At 39.5% G+C, this 19,916-nt stretch overlaps 1 protein-coding gene across 1 annotated transcript in view; it reads left to right on the forward strand.

The window, feature by feature from the left end:
- The first annotated feature begins 7,937 nt into the window (after window positions 1-7,937).
- The window catches only part of DHX40 (DEAH-box helicase 40), a 90,747-nt gene continuing 78,768 nt past the window's right edge, over window positions 7,938-19,916 (forward strand). The window contains exons 1-4 of the mRNA XM_075195291.1: window positions 7,938-8,175; window positions 14,025-14,217; window positions 18,506-18,651; window positions 18,882-19,001. Of these exons, the coding sequence (XP_075051392.1) occupies window positions 14,046-14,217; window positions 18,506-18,651; window positions 18,882-19,001 (438 nt within the window). The 5' untranslated portion in view covers window positions 7,938-8,175; window positions 14,025-14,045. The remainder of the gene's footprint in view (window positions 8,176-14,024; window positions 14,218-18,505; window positions 18,652-18,881; window positions 19,002-19,916) is intronic.

Genomic DNA, 19,916 nt, shown 5'->3' on the forward strand with positions numbered 1-19,916 from the left:
CAGCGTTTCTACATGACTCCCTGTCTATGATTTCTGGCTTATTTTGACTCTGTCTCTGGATTTTCCCTTGTACAACGTTATTACTGTGTACCAGACCTCTGGTAACCCATTCAGACCACGGCTTCAGATTCTCCCTTTCATTACGTTGTTTGTGTACCAGCTCCTAGGTGTCTCTTTGACCTTGGTACTGATAACTCCTATTGTTTGCCTCTCATTTTTTTTTTTTTTTATTATTTTTTTTTTTAAACATATTTTATTAGGGATTTTTACAGTATAAAGACAAAATCACATTAAACAATTGGCAAGTAGAAGGCTATTGAAGAAGCAAAGAGGGAAAAGAGAAAAGAAAATAGAAGGGAGAGGAGAAGAGTCAATAAAAAAAAAATAGGATGGGGACAATGGAAGGAGGAACAATTGGCGGCATTGAGTATGTGGTCTGCTAGCGCCATAATGTACTTGTCAGTGTCAGGCATTGGTCTGTGTAGGAGCGAGTAGGTAGGACAATGAGGAAGTTGCAATGAGATAACTCTAGGGATTAGATTGTGAACTCTTTGCCAGAATCTCACGACCTTGGGGCAGGACCACCAAATGTGGTGGAATGAGCCCTTCTGTCCACAGGTCCTCCGGCATAAGTTAGAGTAATCGGGATATATGGCGGGTGAGGAACAAGTAGCATCTATAAAGAATTTTGGATGAGTTCTCTTTAGTGCGTATGCAAACTGAGCTCTTAGCAACTCATGCACTAATCCTAAACCATTCCTCTACTTCCAGTTCCATTCCTAGGTCTTCTTCCCACTTCAGCGAATAGGCGAATAGCGATCTTTAACAGGTCAGAGATATGCCACCAAAAGGTGATAAAAATGGAGATCAAGCCAGTATGGAGAGATTTACTTCTACAGAAAGATTCTAGAGGTGTGAGTTGATATATTAACTTGAATGCACAAATAGAGTGGTAGAGGTGTCTTAACTGAAGGTATTGGTAGAAACAGTCATGGTGAATGTCAATATAAGGAGAAGGTATCTTTGTGCACCTGATTATTGTATATGCAGTCCTACCATGCCGTTATAAGCATGTTCCTAGAGCTTCCTATATTTTGCCCCCATATGTTCTGCTTTCTAATTTCTAGCTAAATTAGCCATCTATTTTATTTAGTAGCGAGAATGTACCATGTGCTGCCGACAAACAGGTATCACCAAGTGATATTGGATTTCTAGTTCTCCAAATATCTAATTGTTCAGTTATATATTTGATACCTATTTTAGGGAGATTTCCCATCGTTAAAATGCTCCCTCTGTGTCCTTACCTGCCGTTGCTACTATATTAACATCTTCCACATCATAATATCTGAAAATATATAAATAGTGTTTACAACATTATGGGAGAAAAAAGGCTTATTATAGACGTTTGGAGCATACAAATTGCATAAAGTCTTATATTAGCTAGTCATGTCCTATATTAAATATCTACCTTCATGGTCCTTAATATGAATGTGGACTGTTACTTGGATGTTTTTGTTGATTAGAGTTGTCGGATGCATAACCCAAGACCTCCTTACCAAACATGTTTAGTTTCTCATGCTCAGTATCAGTCAGATGTGTTTCCTGTAAAAAAAAGTTACCCTAGTTCAGAGTTCAGTGTAAGAAATTCTCTAGGTTCAGCTACTTGTCAAATGTGTCTTCCTATTCATGCTGTTTTTCATCTTTGCGTGTGCTATTTACTATTTTTCCCTTTTTTTAAATTCAGGGCTCCCAGTTCCATTGCGCGGTGTGAACCTGCATGTAGTATTTGCAGGGAGCTGAGAATCACAGCAATAGAAAATCTTAGTTAGCAATGTGCAATAGTAAATAAGAGTCCTATGTAATAAAGTGAACAACAAGATTTGTCAATAAAGCATATTTTGAGGCCACCCTGATTTTGTTGGTCACGCAGAGGTTATTAGACACACAAAAGGCCCAGATTTTAACATGATGTTCATCTATTTAAATAGCTGCTGCTGCTGCTTATCTAAAGCACACATAAGGCAATGTACTAAAACCCAAGGTAGGCGGTACCCCATACTTGCCAACTCTCCCGGAATGCACGGGAGATTCCAGAAATCGGGGTCGGACTCCCGGGAGAGCTGACAATTCTCCCGCATCTGCCCACTTCCTAGTGAAATGGGCAGATTTCAAGCCTCCATGATGCGATTCTTCGGGAATGGCATAATTTTGGCCCCCAGTGGTAAAAGGACGGGATTGCGTCATTATGTCACAGGAGTGGGGCCAAAAGTACGCAATTCACAGAGCCCCGCCCCCTTACGCCCACCTCCACACCAGACTCTCGGAGACCACGCTTCAAAGGTTGGTAACACTATGCGGTACCCAGGGTTGTCCTGACATCTCAGTGCCTCCACCCAGATTTGTCTTCACCAGAATCCCGACATGTATTGGGTTGTCGAGAAATGCAAAAGCACTTGCACTTCACTAGTCAGTCAGAAAGAGGGAAAATCAGCCTTTTATTGCATCTCTTTTTATCTCGTCTCTCTTATTAGCTTTTGAGGTCATATGTAGTTTTCACAGCCTCCAATCACTGTATAGAGTCTCATATGTCCCAGTTGTGTGCCAAATTAGCATACCCTAGCATCATGGATACATAGGTTACAGACCTCACATTACAATGATAGTCCACACCAGTATCCCCATTACATAAATAGTCCCCACCAGCATCCCCAATAAATAGTAGACACATTTTAACTATCCTAGGAGTAGGTGTGCCACAGAGAAAGGGGTGCCTAAAATCTGTATCACACAAACTCTACGGGCAGTATTCCTGTTTGCGCTGAAAGTATTGTTATATAATGTACCAAGAATAAGCTGCTATCGCCAGGAATAGTGGCATTATCCCCAACAAATATGAAGACTAAAAAAAAAACGGTGACTGCGCTATTATGTGCTATAAAACAATAATAATCGCATTCCTTTTACAATATAACAAACAAATTTATTCATGCATAACACTCAGCATATAAAATGACACATTTCAATGCTGGATGCACATTCGTCAGATTTTTCAGTGATTTTATATGTTGTATATGTTATGCATGAATAAATTTATTTAATATTGTAAAAGGAATGCAATTATTATTGTTTTATACCATATAATAGCGCAGTCACCATTTTTTTTTTAATCCCGAAAAAATAGCCCCACCAATCCCCCCACTATGTAATAGCTCCCCACAGCAGCACATTGCATTACTACCCCCTCTACTTTACACTAATATCTCCCACATTATATTAATAGTCCCCACCAATTCTCACATAACATTAATACCTACCACATTAATATAATGTACTTTCAAACACACATTTTGAATAATTAACCCTCGGTAAAAGCTACATTACATTAACATCCCCACCACACACACATTACATCAATACTTCACAACCACCACTACACTTATCTGATCTGCAAAGCTTGATTTTTGTGGAAGACTCCTATTTCTACCTCCTGTGGAGTCATATGTGCTCAAGAGTGGAGAGGGCTGGCTGGAGGGAGTGGGAGGAGCAGATGGGAGGAAAAGTAAAGTGAGAAAAAGAAGGGGAGGGAGGTGTCACGGTAACAAACTCATTTACCTGTCTCCACTGTTTGAACTCCAATGATTGGTGGCAAGGTGGATCTCGAGTGTAGACAAACTGTGCAACAGAAGATCCAGATATCAGCCTGAAATGCTGTAGGAAGGTGGATCCAAAGAAGAAGAGGTTAATAAGTGTAGTTCCTGATGAAGCCGAGTAATACAGACAGGAAGACAAAAATAGAATTAAACTTCACGGTTTACAATAGCATAGTCCATAGATCTGGCAGGGTCGGACCATGGTGTAGTGGTTTAAAGTACAAGAGAGTGTCAGGCACCGTCCCTGTTTCTCCTCCTTTGTCAGGGATGCTTCTGCCTAGCAACGGCCGTTGCTACGGCAAAGAGGCACATCCCTCGCCGAATACCCTGTCCACCAATGAGATTGTTGTAGCCTCTATATAAGGGAGACTCTGGCACCATTAGGGTGCCAGATTATCTAGGTCTATGTCCCTTCTGTTCCAGCATTTCCTTGTGCTTCCCAGCACCCTAACTGACTTCCTGGTTCCTGGCTTGGCTTTCCCTGACCTTCCTCGTGGATCTTCCTTTGATTTTACTACTCTCCTGGTTTTTGGATTGCCTGACTACGCTTCTGCCCGATTCCTCTGTACCTCGCTACCAGAACGGCCTGACTCTGGATTGTTTGACTACTCTATTTCACCCACTACTTCACTGGTGGCTAACTTGGAGGGCCGCGACCTGCGTGCCTCTGCAGCGAACTTCAAACTTCCTTGCGGGGGTCCTCGGCAAAGACCAGGGGCACGTTTAGACTCCGCGCCTCCCTGTTAGCAGTGCAAATACCAGTAAGTAGGCCTCAGTTTTGGAAATCGTGACACAGAAGTTTCAAAGGGTTAAATAGTAACAAGTCCAAAAGTCCAGAGTCAAGTCGGTGCACAGCATAACAATGTTAAGTAAGCCAGGTTACAGGGGGTTAAACAGTAGCAAGGCCAGTAGTCCATAGTCAAGCCGATAAACAGCATAACAACATTAAGCAAGCAGGGGTCTAAGGTGTTAAACAGCAGGAAGCCAAGAAATCTAAAAGCCAGGTCAGTACACAGAAGAATAATAGCATATAATACAGAGGCTGGGTAAAGTTAACTCCATTACCTTGCAGCGTTTTCCATGGAGAGGGGTCTCTTTTATAGCACCTGTCAGGTGCATCTTGATGATATTAGCAGGAGTTCAGAGGTGGAGTTCAGAAAATATGCGCATGTGCAGAATCGCTGAAATGGGTTGCTACGCAACGCAGGATGCTGGAGTGCAACTTCCTAAGCCTAAGCCAATTGGTCAAAGACTGAAGAATGGTACTGGAGGGCAAGTCATGAGAAGTGGCTTGCCCAGATGGGTAAGGTGTGACTTCTCTAGAGTGGGGACCGACATGTCACTGCTTCAATCTCCTCTGGTTCTGATGCTGCCCTCTGCGCTGGCCATTATAGGAGCAGGAAGGAAGGAGAGGGGCTGAGTAGTGGGGGAGGGGTTGAGCAGAGGGGAAGGGGGTGGATGAGCAGTGGGGAGGGCAGCCAAGTCATCGGGAAGGAAGAGCGGTTCAGCCCTGTGTCTTGACTTGGTGTGAAACCTGTCTGTGAGCCATGTAACTAAGTGCTGTGCAGGAGGTAAGATCTGGAATAAAAGTGATCTTTTATCAGAGTGATGTTTTGGCACCTGGTTATTTTGTCAACTGTAATTGTACTATGCTATCATGCCTGTATCGGTTCCACACTTATTTTCCCCTTGGTACTAAACTTGCATGTGCAGGGAAACCTGTCCAGTTAACTACCGACTGTATCCTGGGAGAAGATGACTAAGCTAGACCTGGGTGATTAGTATTATGACTTCCAAAAGTAGGTGCTGAGTGTTTACCCATACACCCAGGGCCACCCACTAGAACGGCGGGTGGGACAAATGTTGTGGGCCTGTGATCTGAGGGGACCTGTTGCTATTATTATAAGAATTTACATAATAAAGATTTAATAAAGGGGGCAGCCCTAGGCTAATACGTCCGCAGTGCCCTCTCGCCTTCCGTGCCAGAATAATATACGGTAGGTAAAAATGAACTTGTCTTTAATTTAAACTCTGGCTTCCTTCCCCCCACCACCAGTATTTATGTTCCTGTGCTCTTGAAACTCAACTTCACTTGACTTTTCAAAAGGGTCACAGCAATCTTTGTCCCTCATTTCATTTTCATTAAATTGCTAGCTGGATAACAGAATGGACACATGAACGAGCGCTATTGACGATGAAGATGTGAAGGTGGAGGGGCCTGTCATGCCTACGCCTGTTGCTGTCCTTGTCTCTCCAACTCACTTATCCTCAAGCACACACTCAAGGATGACTTATTGGGCCTGATTCATCAAGGCACGCATTCTCGGTGAAATCTGCATTTAGTATTATATGTATGAATTTCAGCTTTGCGTTCTCCCGAATTCATCTAGGCACGGATCTCAAGATACATGTGAAGTTGAATTCGGGGGCAGGTCTGCCGTGCTCTACTACACAAGATGCTGGGGAATACGTCCAATACCTATGTGGATTATAAATGTGTAAAAGAATGCACAGGATATTTTTTTTATTGAATTAATGTCACATGTTAATAACACAGGCATTGATGATAAAACAGTTAAAAAAAATTATATTTCCCCATTAAATACATTTATTAGGATGTTATTAATGTCTACTGAGCATAAAATACATTTTTACAGTTGATTGTGATTGCAAACACATGTTATAACATATATGAGACTGTCATCACTACTGATCAGGACTTAGACTAGCCCTTTAGCTGGAGCAAGAGATACGGAAGTAAAACAAAAAACTTTGAGTTAGCCAGAGCTGTATTTGGACGAAGCTGCATACGCCCCTATTGTAAATTGACTATGGCACAACGCCCCTTCTCTGCCGCGTTCAATCCCAGAAATCGTAGGCTGTAGTAAGTGTCCTTTCCGTTCCCTGATGAAGCAGACAGGTCTGTGTTCACGAATGTATCTCCCAGCTCTGGGCATATGCAAAGAGATTTTGCACATGGTAAATTGCCAGATACATGCTTTGATAAATCAGGCCTATTGTCTTCAGCCTTTACCATGGAAATAAGATTAAATCTTACATTAAATTTTAGTACATTTTTCTTTCATGTTTTCTTTTTAATTTGGAGAACAACTATTCTCTTATATTTTAAAATGAAGTTCAGTTTATATCTCTCCCTGTCACAATCTTGCCCCCCAAAAATGTGTGCCACAAAAAGCCTTGTGCTCTAGGCTGCTGCCTGGTCAGCATATTGCAATGGTGCCCAAACTCGGTCCTCAAGAGCTACTAAGAGCATACTTGCCAACTCTCCCGGAATGTCCAGTCTCACGGATTCCCGGGAGAGCAGGCAAATCTCCTGCATCACGCTACTGCCGTCCCAAAATGACGCGATTCGTGGTGAATCGCGTCCTTTTGGCCCTGCCTCCTGCAACAAAACAGCATTTTGACACCGGGCAGGGCCAAAATGACGCGTTTGGCCGCGCCATGCCCCCTCCTGCCATGCCCCTCTCCCGGAAAGAACTTGCCCAAAGTAGGCAAGTATGACTAAGAGTTCATGTTTTCCATCTTTCTTTAATCATCCTACCTGTTGGCAGAGGCAGCCAGGCAGGCTGGGCTGGGGAACATCTGCCCCCCAGGCCATTCCCATAGTAGGCTACCTTGGGCTGGGGCACTGTGCCACCTGCATTTTTTTTCCTTTAAAATGTTCCTAATAGGCTGCTAAGTCGAGTCTTGCCCCCCCGGGCTAAAATTTGCCACCCTCCCCTGCCTGTTGGTACCTGTTGAGAATTAGGTTTGGACACCTCTGGTCTATTGGATATGCAGTCCCTGGCTACAAACTAACCACCGGTTGTACGCCCACCCCAAAATCAGAATTTTTATTTTAAACTTAAATGTATAACATGTTGAGTTAAAATATTTTTTTAAACTCATCTCATATCCCATATATTGTGAAAATTGTAAATAGTTACAAAATAAACTACAATAACATGAATGCAGTTAATAATGGCATAATTATCATCAAGGTTCACACGTACACAAAGTGGAGATGCACAGCAGACAGTAGGAGCAGAGAAGACAGCACAAATTATCCAGATAGTCACAAACATATGTATTTCTGTTACAAGATAAATATAATAGTTAAACCACCACTTAAACAAAAAAGTCAAGATGTGTCTTTGTCCACGTATGCTAATAAATGAGTTTTGACTATTTAAAGGCACACTCTTTTAAATCCCAGCAGGAGGCGCTGTTCACTTGTCTTTCGATCCAAACACCCTGCACTGTGGAGGACTGCCGTCTACCAATGAAATGTCTTTGTTTTATTGTTCTACGGATCCTTGTGTTAGACAAAAAACTTCAGTCACAGGAACAACTGGCAAAGAAACAATTGTGATGTGATTGGACCACAGCTTAATTTATCTAGATGGTGAAACTACTGTAAATATATTGTAAATATTTTGCACACTGCATGGACCTGCCGATTGGAGATTGTATTTGTCACAGGTCCTGACAGGCAAGATGGCGCCCCCAGTCCTAGGTATTAAAGGTAAGTGTATTGCTAAGTGCAGTATCGCTGTACATGGGGACTTTTAGGGGTTCTCGGGGCGTCCAGAGTGACTTAGCCTACAGTCTATTACCAAATACATGTAAATCTGACTCCCTTTTAAAAACCGTGTGATAATAGTCTGTTTCTGCTCTACACACGTTTATTCTCACGTCAGCAACGGCCTGAATTAGTTAACTGGAGTTAAACATCAATGAATTCAGCTCTAGTTATTGAAATTGAATAGTAAGTGTAAAAAAAAAATTAGCAGAATCTTATTCTGTAACAGGAATCAGATTGTCAGCTTTGTAAACCACTTGCTTGTTTCATTTGTTAAATTTATGCATACCAGAAAACATTATTTTTACAAAGTACAGATTCAAATATATAGAATTGATCTGTTATCACTGATGTGATATCACTATATACAGGTCTTGTATCTAGTGCAGCTTAAGGTTAGTTTGTTTGATATGATCCCAGCTGTAAGTGATATTTTATGGGGGTTTTTTTTGCCATTGATTAGATGGCACTTATCAAAAGAATTGGTGTGCCACTTGTTAACTTACACGTTGTTGGAATCTCTTTCTCTCTCTCTTTCTCTCTCTCTTTCTCTCTCTCTTTCTCTCTCTCTTTCTCTCTCTCTTTCTCTCTCTCTTTCTCTCTCTCTTTCTCTCTCTCTCTCTCTCTCTCTCTCAACAACCACTGACAAGTAAAGTGAATGACATTGATTTATCTGGTTACAATGGCAAACAAGCTGTGAAGGGGTGGGATATATTAGGTGCAAGTGAACAGCCAGTTCTTGAAGTTGATGTGTTGGAAGCAGGAAAAATGGGGAAGCATAAGGATCTGAGTGTTTTTAGAAAAGGTCAAATTGTGATGGCTAGACAACTGGGTCAGAACATCTCCATAACCACAGGTCTTGTGGGGTGTTCCTGGTATGCAATGGTTAGTACCTACAAAAGTTGTCCAAGGAAGGACAACCGGTACACCAGCAACTGGATCATTGGCACCTACGGTTTATTGATAAATGTGGGGAGCGAAAGGTAGCCTGCCTAGTCCATCCCACAGAAGAGCTACTCTAGCACAAATTGTTGAAAAGTTAATGCTGGCTTTGATAGAAAGGTAAAGAAAGAGTGTTTTTAACGGTGAAGAGATACAGAATAGATACCGATAATAGAATACACAACACAATCTTGTGATCAGAAATTTTTAATACTATATCAAAATAAATAGACTCAATATGCCAGCAAATATATTAAAAATGTGTGTTTAATAATATTTTAATCATTTTTTTTAATAATACAGCCTTGTAAAAGTTCCAACAATGAATTGCTCGTCTGCGTTCACTCGGAGTCTTGAGTCCTCATACTATTATTAAAAAATATTAAAATCTCATTGTTATTGTGGTACTAGAATGCGGCATTGACTGTGAAGATTAATTTAGAATCAATTATTCGTCCGTGTATTATCCAATACTAGCTTTCAGTAGGGTCTTAGATAGTCTTAGCATGTGGCTCTGATCATGAGGGTTAGCTTGGAATTGTGTATTCGTTCCCACTTAATTGGAAACCCAATACAGCCCTGAATCCAGAACTGACTGAGAGGGTCAGTTCAGACGTAGCATTTAAAAAAATGATTAAGGGGCAACGATAAAACAATAACCGCATTTTTGACACTAACTTTAATTCCTTATCCCAATGGTAAGGAATAAAAGATCTTGTCCATTTCTGAAAAGTGTTCTGCCAGAGCAGCAGTCACAATAAGCGGCTGTCCAGACAATAACACAGTTTACCTATTTCCTATCTCTATGGCCAGCCAAGATCCCTATACCACAATACTCTACCCATAGGTTTTTGGAACTTGGTAAATTATGCTAAATAGCTGTCCCGATAGAAACCTGCTTTTGTACACGATGGCAGTGGGACCGCAGCAGATATTGGAGATATCTGCTGCGATCCTTTAGTTCTAAATAGCTGGGATCCTTAATATTGTGGTTGCAATGGGCACATGAGCGCCAGAACTGGACCATGGAGCAATGGAAGAAGCTGGCCTTGTCTGATGAATCACGTTTTCATTTACTTCATATGGATGGCTGGGTGTGTGTGCGTAGTTTGCCTGGAGAAGAGATGGCACCAGGGTTAACACTTCTGCCTTACAGCACTGGGGTCATGAGTTCAATTCCCGACCATGGCCTTATCTGTGGGGAGTTTGTATGTTCTCCCGTGCTTGCGTAGGTTTCCTCCGGGTCCTCTGTTTTCCTCCCATACTCCAAAAACATACTGGTAGGTTAATTGGCTGCTATCAAATTGAACCTAGTCTGTGTCTGTGTGTGTGTCTATATTAGGGAATTTAGACTGTAAGCTCCAATGGGGCAGGGACTGATGTGAGTGAGTTCTCTGTACAGCGCTGCAGAATTAGTGGCGCTATATAAATAAATGGTGGTGATGATGACGCACTAAGGGATAGAAGAAAAGCCAGCGGAGGCATTGTGATGCTCTGGGCAATATTCTCCTGGGAAACCTTGGGTTCTGGCATTCATGTGGATGTTACTTTGACATGTACCACTTACCTAAACATTGTTGCAGACCAAGTACACCCCTTGTTGACTTAGCCTCCAACTTCCCCAGATCTCAATTCGATCGAGCATCTGTGGGATGTGCTGGAAAAGAAAAGTCCGAACCATGGAGGCCCCATCTCGCAACAGGAGTTAAAGGCTCTGCTGCTAGCGTCATGGTCCCAGATACCTCAGGACACTTTCAGAGATTTTGTGGAGTCCATATCTCGACTGGTCAGAGCTGTTTTGGGGGCACTAAGGGGAATTACACAATATTGGGCATATGCTTTTAATGTTGTGGTTTCTATATATCTCTTTAAAAGATAAGTCAACCATACTTAGTGGTGCCAGGGTGGATAGGGATAGGGGGCTCAAACTGGCTGTACTTAGTCCTGGTTCAAACATTTAACACTACACTTCTGCCACTGAATGTAATGTTAAAGGTGTTAACTAGGCCCAGGCTGATTGACAGGTAAGATAAGTGATTCAACCTGGGGTGGTTAAAGATGCAGAGAGCTCATAAACCCATGGATAGTGTGTAGATATATACACTATCTATATACTTATCTTATCTGTTTGTGTGTATTAGCAGTACCTTTTAGAGTAGTGTAACAGTATTTTAAGAGCTTTTATTGAGCAATAAACACTACTATTGCTAATGACCCTGCTCTATTCCTGCAAGACACCTAGGGGTAAATGTATCAAATAGCGAGTTTTGCAAATTTACCCCCTTTTTTTACATTTACCCCCAAGACCGCTGAAATACTGTAACCTACAGATAAGGGCTAATCCTCTGATCCATCCCCTGCCTGCCTGTCCTGTATTAAACCCCACTTCCCAGCTGTCCTGATCCAGAGTAAGAGGTCAGGAGGAACCAGCCAAAGTCATCAGCAAAGAGGTGCAGCAGCAGCTAAACAAAAGCCTGAAGTAAGTGGCCTCATGTGCCTGATGAAGGAGTCTAGTGTAGTCTGTGACTATTCTCCTACACTGTCTGGAACCATAGTGGTGTGCAGTTAACCATTACAGTCGTTGAGTGTCTTGGGGCTGTGCAGCACCAGAAGGAGTGGTCAGTAAATGCGGGTTACAGATGGTGAGGGAACTCCCTAGAACACATCTGTAAAAAGCCTCCCTGGCAGAGTAAGATCATCCTGTCACACAATTTGATAAAGACATTACTAATTTAAGATGTAAATGAGCCTTGGTCGAGCATTTATTTTTTAAGAAAATATTTGATTGAAGTAGTAGTAGCTCTTAAGTGAATTTTTTTCTTTTCCTACCATTTCAGCTCAAACCAAAAAGCCAGTGTAGAATGAGTTTCCCACCAGTTCCTATAAGCGGAACGTGGGCATGGATTTATGTATGCACCAGACAGACAAATATTGCATTTGCATATATTCCGATACTCTACATGACTTGTACGCACTAAGCTAGCCACTTGTTCCACTGATGCTTGCATTTCGTTTATGTAGTTGTACCTCTGTCTCCAGTCCCTCATTTTGTGATATTTTTTTGCAGAATGTAAATGCCATTCTATGTTAAGGAGAGCATGGAGTCAGATCCTTGACAAAGTGCCCAATTAGGCAAGATACATGTTTGGTGTTGTGGACAGCCCAGTTTGTGTTTTTGTTGCATTGCTGTGTCGTTGCTCATTCAGTCATGTACTATATTTTACTGTGTGGAGCAAAGCACTTCCAGTGACTCTCCTTGTGTGACAGTGATAATTCTCCCTGCCAGTGCCAGAGAGCTCAACCCATTTCATGAAGCGGACATTTATCCGATTTGATTTCTCACATTTCAGCAACTTAACATGGACTTAGTTAAATTGTTTGTAAAAGAAATGTTGTACATCAAGCAATTGATTGACCCCATCAAGACATATTTGCTGATTCCCTATATTAGATCAACTAGTGAATTATAGATGAGCGTCATGTTGATGATTATGTGAGACTTGCAGGCTGTAACTACTAGGAGTTTTCACAGATGGTGTCAGTAAGCCAATAAAGAGAATTGGTCAAGGGCTGTAGTATTTCTGTAGCTGGACCTGAATACTGCAGGCATACAGAAGTATAACCAGGAAGAGTGAATATTTTGTGGCTACAATGAAAAAATGTTGGGTTATATAAATTGGCAAATAATCTAGTGCAAGCCTGGCACATTTACTGACACCATGAATTTTTTTTCATTGATTTGTAATTTTTTTGGCCGGCTCTCTTCCTAAAGGAGAAATGATCAATGTTTTCACCGATTCTTTATTTCCTGTCATTCTCTTACAATAAACTTGTCAACTTATTCCTTGTAGTCTTTGAATTATTCTTCAGTAGCTCACACATGCTAACTTAGTCATAGGGGACGTTTCTCTACACACTGGCATTTTATAAAGCAATGAAAATGATCCAGTACATGATATAAAACCAATGTCGTTATGGACTGACTAGTGCCCACTATCTTGTGAGTAAGCTGGAAATAGCCTTTATATTGTGGTCCATTCTGTTTACTATCGAACCTGAAATTACCATTGTACTGATTGTTTTCTTGGGTTGTGATTTGTCACTATTGGCATGTGTGGTCATTGGCATGGTCATTGATATTGTGTGCTTCAAATTGTTCTTATTCTTTCATATCCTTCTTTAATGCTACAATGGGTTCCATTTATTTTGTCCATCTGTAAAAAATATACACATATGGTGTTTGTATTAGCCTATAGCTCTTATTTACCCTTTAACCCCCTCCATATCTTTGTCACTCAAACTAGATCATAGTCATACTCCTATACATAGCAATACAAACAGTAAGAGACACATCTGTATGCCTGTGGATAAGGTGTGAAACCATTAGGTATATATTCTATAGCAGATTTGCATATATGGTTATATATATTTAGTTCACACTACTAGATCATGAATTGTATTTCCCTTTAAAATGATCACATCCACAAGTGTGATAATTTGACTATATAACAGACATGTAAATGACTAGCTGTGCAGTAAAGTGAACTAAAATAGCTAGAGCTCATTACAGTTCATTTTTTCAGTGGGCAGGAGTTTGCCAAATGATTGCTTTTATGCTTTTACCCTGTTTATTTCAACAAATCTGCCTCCTGAGGTGAAGGTTTGTTTAACAACAAGTGCGCTCTCTATTCCTGTGGATATGTTAAACTATACTGAAGTCCTTTGAAAGGACTTGTTGCGTTTAGATCATTACATACAAGTGATTGGTATTAATGTAATCCCTTACATTACATGCAGTCTGTTGTACTATTATACAATTGTGCTGATAAAATGTTGCTTCTGTCTTCCAGAACGTTTCTAGAACCAGTGACATGGAATCTAAAGGTAGAGCATGTAAAAGCAACAATGGAGGGCCCACACTTCCTATACATAAATGCAAGGATGAGCTTCTTCAGGCTGCCAGGGACCATTCGTTTCTTATTGTTACTGGAGACACTGGCAGTGGGAAGACTACCCAGCTGCCGCAGTATCTCTACAAAGCAGGTAATTTGCCATTTAAAATCTACACAGAGTTTATCTTATTATATTTGTTATATATTATATGTTTTTGGGAAAAACTCCAAACTTTTAAGAAGTTTTAAATTGAACATAAGTTTTACCCTGCACTCAACGGTACATATAAAATGAGTTAGCCCCAAAAAATACTTATAAGACACCTTTATTATTATTTACCTTTTAGTTTTCTTTAGGCATTTTATGCCAATGAGAAGCAGGGGACAGATTGAGTCTGCAAACGATGCAGTCAGCATGCACATTTCCAATGCTTGCTGTGCAGCGATGGTATGTCCATGTAAATGACTTCTGCCCTCTGGTCTTACGACTTAATATTACTGCTCAAATGTTTCTGAACTATAAGGAGGTTGATAAAGAAACATTAATAGTTTTGAAATGCTATAATAAACTGAACTTGGGCAGCACAGTGGCCTAGTGGTTAGCACGTCTGCCTCACAGCGCTGGGGTCATGAGTTCAATTCCCGACCATGGCCGTATCTGTGTGGAGTTTGTATGTTCTCCCCGTGTTTGCGTCGGTTTCCTCCGGGTGCTCTGGTTTCCTCCCACACTCCAAAAACATACTAGTAGGTTAATTGGCTGCTATCAAAATTGACCCTAGTCTGTGTCTGTGTGTGTGTCTATATTAGTCTCTCTCTCTCTGTCTGTCTGTCTGTCTGTCTGTCTGTCTGTCTGTCTGTCTGTCTGTGTGTGTGTATATGTTAGGGAATTTAGACTGTAAGCTCCAGTGGGGCAGGGACTGATGTGAGTAAGTTCTCTGTACAGCGCTGCGGAATCAGTGGCGCTATATAAATAAATGATGATGATGATGAAAGACCAGAGTGCAGGAGTTATGTGTTTAATTGCAATAGATGCAGTAGGTACTGCAAGAACTAGAAACCTTCTGCTGTGTCCAAAGCTGAGGGTGATGAGCCCCCATGCTTACTGAAACATAATAACAAAATAATAGAGTGACCAATAGTGAGAATCTATTTACAACAAAATGCCTTGTTTGTGTCTACTATATACGTACAACAACTACTGCACATATGCAGTCTTAATTTCTGACTGATACATTGTTTCGTACTTCTCTCTGCTGACCGAATACCAAGCTCCACCGAGTGATGGTAAGATTACATTTTGGCTGCCATCATTACAAGTTGAGTGCAGTATTCAGCTCTTACACCTTTTCCTCCTTGACAGTGTTTTATTAGAAAATCTTTTCTATTGAATCTTCCATACAGAGAAAACAAAATATGAATGACATGTACAAGCATGTGATTTAACGTGTTGTGAAAGCATGGTAGGTCACATTATAACCAATACAGATATCTATAACTACAGATAATAAATAATTGAGCATATAGTTATGATAAGATCTTAGTTATATAATGCAAAAAATATAATTAAGGATTAGTTACATGTGAACCCTCCAATCACTAGATGAAAAAGAAGTCTTACCATTATCGATCAAAAAACACTATAACAATACAAATCTCAAAAACCGCAAAGTTCCCGAAAAAGCAAAGGGGCCTTAACAGAAACAAAAATACATAAATCAATCACTTGGTACAGTTCATAGTGTATTCTAACAGGAAATTGCAAGTCAACAAAAAAAATTACAGATAACTTGGTAAGGAGGAAGGGAGGGATTCAGAGTTACTAATACAAGCAGAAATGAAATTGTTCAGAAGCTGTTACATAACCCATTTAAGTACCTTTCTCCAATGGGGAGATGTTAATTTGCAAGTAATAAGCCCAAAACTTTTTCAGTATGTTATTTTGAGTAATATCTTCTAAACTTTCTGTATATGGGCTCCATTTAATATAACATTTTAGTATTCCTTTCTTAGTATCGGGGAGCTCAACTCTTACTTAGGTTATAAAAGACATGTCCAGAAGTTAGGGAAAAATGAAGCATGCTTTTTTTTTTTCAGTTTGGACATGTGCCTGTTTCTTCTCTAACATGGTTTGTTTGAAGTTGAGAAATATAAGCTCTATTTATCAGCTTAATATGTATTTTTCTGCGGTTTTGATGCTGGGAGCCATTTCAACACATTAACATGATATATAACTAGTACATCTGGGCCCTGATTCATTAAGGAAAGTAAGGCAAAAAAAGGAGTAAAGTTTCTTCTGTGTAAACCATGTTACAGTGCAAGGGGTGCAGATTAGTTTATTATTTTGCAGATAAGTTAAATACTGACTGTTTTTTCATGTAGCATACAAATACTTGATAGCTTTATTTTTACACTGAAATTTAAAGTTTATCTAGGACATGCTGTACCCCAACTATAAATCTGTCATCACATTTTACATTTACATCCCCTCCAATGCAACATGGTTTGCCAAGGTGCAAAGTGACTTCTTTTTTTTGTTTCCCTTTCCTCAATGAATCATGCCCTGGAATTTATAGTTCTGGTATATCTTTTTTTTTATTCTTACAAATTTAGCCACAATTTAGCTATGTCAGTGGTGGGTCACTGTAAATATTTATAATTCTGTATTTGTTGCTTTTAAATAAATGGAGTGGACTTTGTAGAGTGTCAGAAGTCGGCCAGATCAACTGGTTTTGTATTAAAGTCATTCCATTATGCGGGAGTTGAAGATACTGGACAAATCTTGAAATCCTTATTGGAAATGAAGGCAAACTATTTATCTTTGCATTATTTTTTTTTATTTTTAAAGGATTTTTTGCCATGTGTTCAGTTGTGAATATGTTAGTGGGTAGCAGAACTGTTCGCATTTCTTTTTTTTTTTTTCTTTTTTTTGCCACTTTCCGTGAAATCAGAATGCACATACAGTTTAAATAAACAGTGATTTGTAGCTTCAGGTTTAGATGATTTCCTACAAGAAACCTTCAATAATATTCAATATAAGATTGTGCTTTTCAGTTTTGGATATATGGCTGTGGTATAGTACTGGTGGAAATGTTCAAAGGAAACCAAATATGCCCAGTGCATTTCATAAGGCTGAACTTGACTATAAGTGATAAATAAAAGATAGACGTTTCCTTTGGGTTGTTCCCTTTCTCCTCCTTCCCATCCTCCTACCCAATACCAGGGTATCTCACCCTGTTTTATTATGTAACTGAATACCCTAAGGTATATCAGTTTGACTTAAGTATTCCTAAATGTGTGTAACTGTTTACCAAGTAACCCTTTACATTTTTAAATGTTTAAAACAATAACCCTCTTATTTTGTTTTATTTCTGAGACGTTAAACTGTTATTTTGGTTTACCTAATGACTCTTTAATCCATCTTATGTACCTATGTGGTGGGCAATTTTTCTTAAGTGAATGATGCAGCTAGAGATGAGGAAATCTTTCCTGTTTAACAACTTTAAAATGAGGCAGTGTGCTTTTATTTGTTACAAAACTTGACACTTGTCAAGTAATGTGTCTGCCTTGGTGTGTTTAATGTATTTAGACCGGTAACCAGTAAGCACTTTTCCAAAACCTTTTCTGACCTTCAAAGCCACAGAACTGTAACAATGCATTATAATCCTGTTGCCAAGGATATATGGTATGGGAAATGTAAGAAATTTGTAGTAACTGTCAATTTTCTCGGTTCTATTCTCATTAAATGATTTGTAATTGCTTTATTTTTCCATTTTACATGTATTACAAAAGTACTCCTTTCGAATAACAGTCCTAAAAAGTGCTTGATGTACCCCTCTAATTTCATATTGGTGCTTTTGTTATTATGTAGAAAGTGTCAACAAGTAGGGGTTGAGACCGGTCCCAGAAAAGAGAAATATCTTAATAAAAATAATACCTTTCTAAAACAAATATGATCTTAAACTTGTACTCACTATTGCAATATTTTAAGCCCCATTAGAGGGATATTTCTCCATTTAACACCAGGGGGTAAATGCATTATACTCCGATTTGTTCAAGTCGCCGGAAATCGGCGAGTTTCCAGCTAAAATTTAAAGGGGCGCTGGCTTGTAAAGGCAACAGTGTATGTGCCCATAGAGAGATACTATACCGTAGAATCGGGTAATTGATGGCAACGTGCATTAGAAATCTGCATATTGCTACAATTTTTATTCTTAGATTCTCTGTTATTCAATATTGTGTGCAAATCATTCATTTTATTTATTTTATCTGCCCTTTCCTCGCTATTCACATTGATATAACTTCATATTTGTACGATTTGATCTGCAAATTTATTTGTGAATGAAGTTTGTGCCCAGCAATCACATGAGCTAGTAAATGCTATTGACAGGTCTAACAAACATGCAAAATAAACTAATAGTGATTAAAATTTCCTTTTAAAGGGTTTGCAAAGCATGGCATGATTGGTATCACCCAGCCTCGCAGGGTAGCCACAATTTCAGTGGCACAGAGAGTGTCAGAAGAAATGGATTGTTTACTGGGGAGTACAGTGGGTTACCAAGTGCGATTTGATGACTGCACGTCTCAGGTAGGTAACTAGTGGTCTCTTAATTTTGTTATAGAAAGATGTAAAAATGATAATGGTAGTTTTAAATAATACCTTGAAAGCTTTTCTGTGGCCACCACCTTTTGTAGCTTTATTATGTCACGCAATTGTTCTCTCTACATGGTAACATTTTTGTATGCACACCTACACAATAACTAAGTTTGTGTTTACAATCTAAAATGTATACATATTTTATGTATATTTTACTATAGAAAACTGAAATGATGTACATGACTGATGGCTGTCTGCTGAGACACACTCTGACGGATCCCAGCCTTGTAAAATTCAGCACAATTATTTTGGATGAAGCTCATGAACGGAGTTTAAGTACCGTAAGTAAATGTGCTATTCTCGGTATAAAATATGTTTGATACAAAATGATGCATAGAGTTATACCAGGTATGAGATCCAGTGCAGGGATGCTTAATTCTTTAGGTTGAGAACACATGTATATATGAAGAATGTAATTTTTTTTTTTTAGCGTTATTGATGAATGAAGGTGGCCTGTCCATAGATTGACAGAATCAAGTTGCAGACAGTATTAAGTGTAGGTGGAGACAGCAACATTCATGACAGTGTGATGGGTCCATAAAGACAAGAACAACAATAATCGCCTATGGAGAGAGAGCTTATTTTATACACTTAGAAAAAGAAAATAATCCTGCATTTTATGTTTTTTTGTGGATTTAACTTGAGCTCAGTGATCTAAAGCAAAGTTACTGTATCTGAATTGACCAACAAAACTGAGATGTTTTTAAACATGAAGCTTTATTATTGAAGGTGGTATATGTTACTTTCTGTGTCATTAGAAAAACTGTTTATTTGGTAAGATGGATAAGATTGTATCAAAGTAACTGGTTTATCAATGAGTCTTTAAAGTTCTTGGTTTTGTTTTGTTGTTTGTTTGTTTTGTTTTTTGGGGGGCAGGGGAACTTAATAGATCCCAAGGTCATAATGTTGAATAAATGAAACATTACAATAAAACAATGGCCCTTTTCATTGCTGGGTAGCTCTTGGTTCCAGTTCATCTTGTGTAACTAGTTTGTCACAGCCACAATACTAGGCAAATCTGGACACATCATCATTTGGTATAATTTTTGCTGTCAAAAAAGATAGTTGTCTCAGGAGGTTCACGTTAACTTTCATTACTAAGCAGCAAATTATACATAATTTTAAGGTGTTCTCTTACAAAGCTGCGATAACTTGGATCACCACTATATCACAGTGGAAACCATTTGCCCTTCTTA

This window comes from Mixophyes fleayi, chromosome 2 (assembly GCF_038048845.1).
Source record: "Mixophyes fleayi isolate aMixFle1 chromosome 2, aMixFle1.hap1, whole genome shotgun sequence".
NCBI classification, from domain to species: domain Eukaryota; kingdom Metazoa; phylum Chordata; class Amphibia; order Anura; family Limnodynastidae; genus Mixophyes; species Mixophyes fleayi.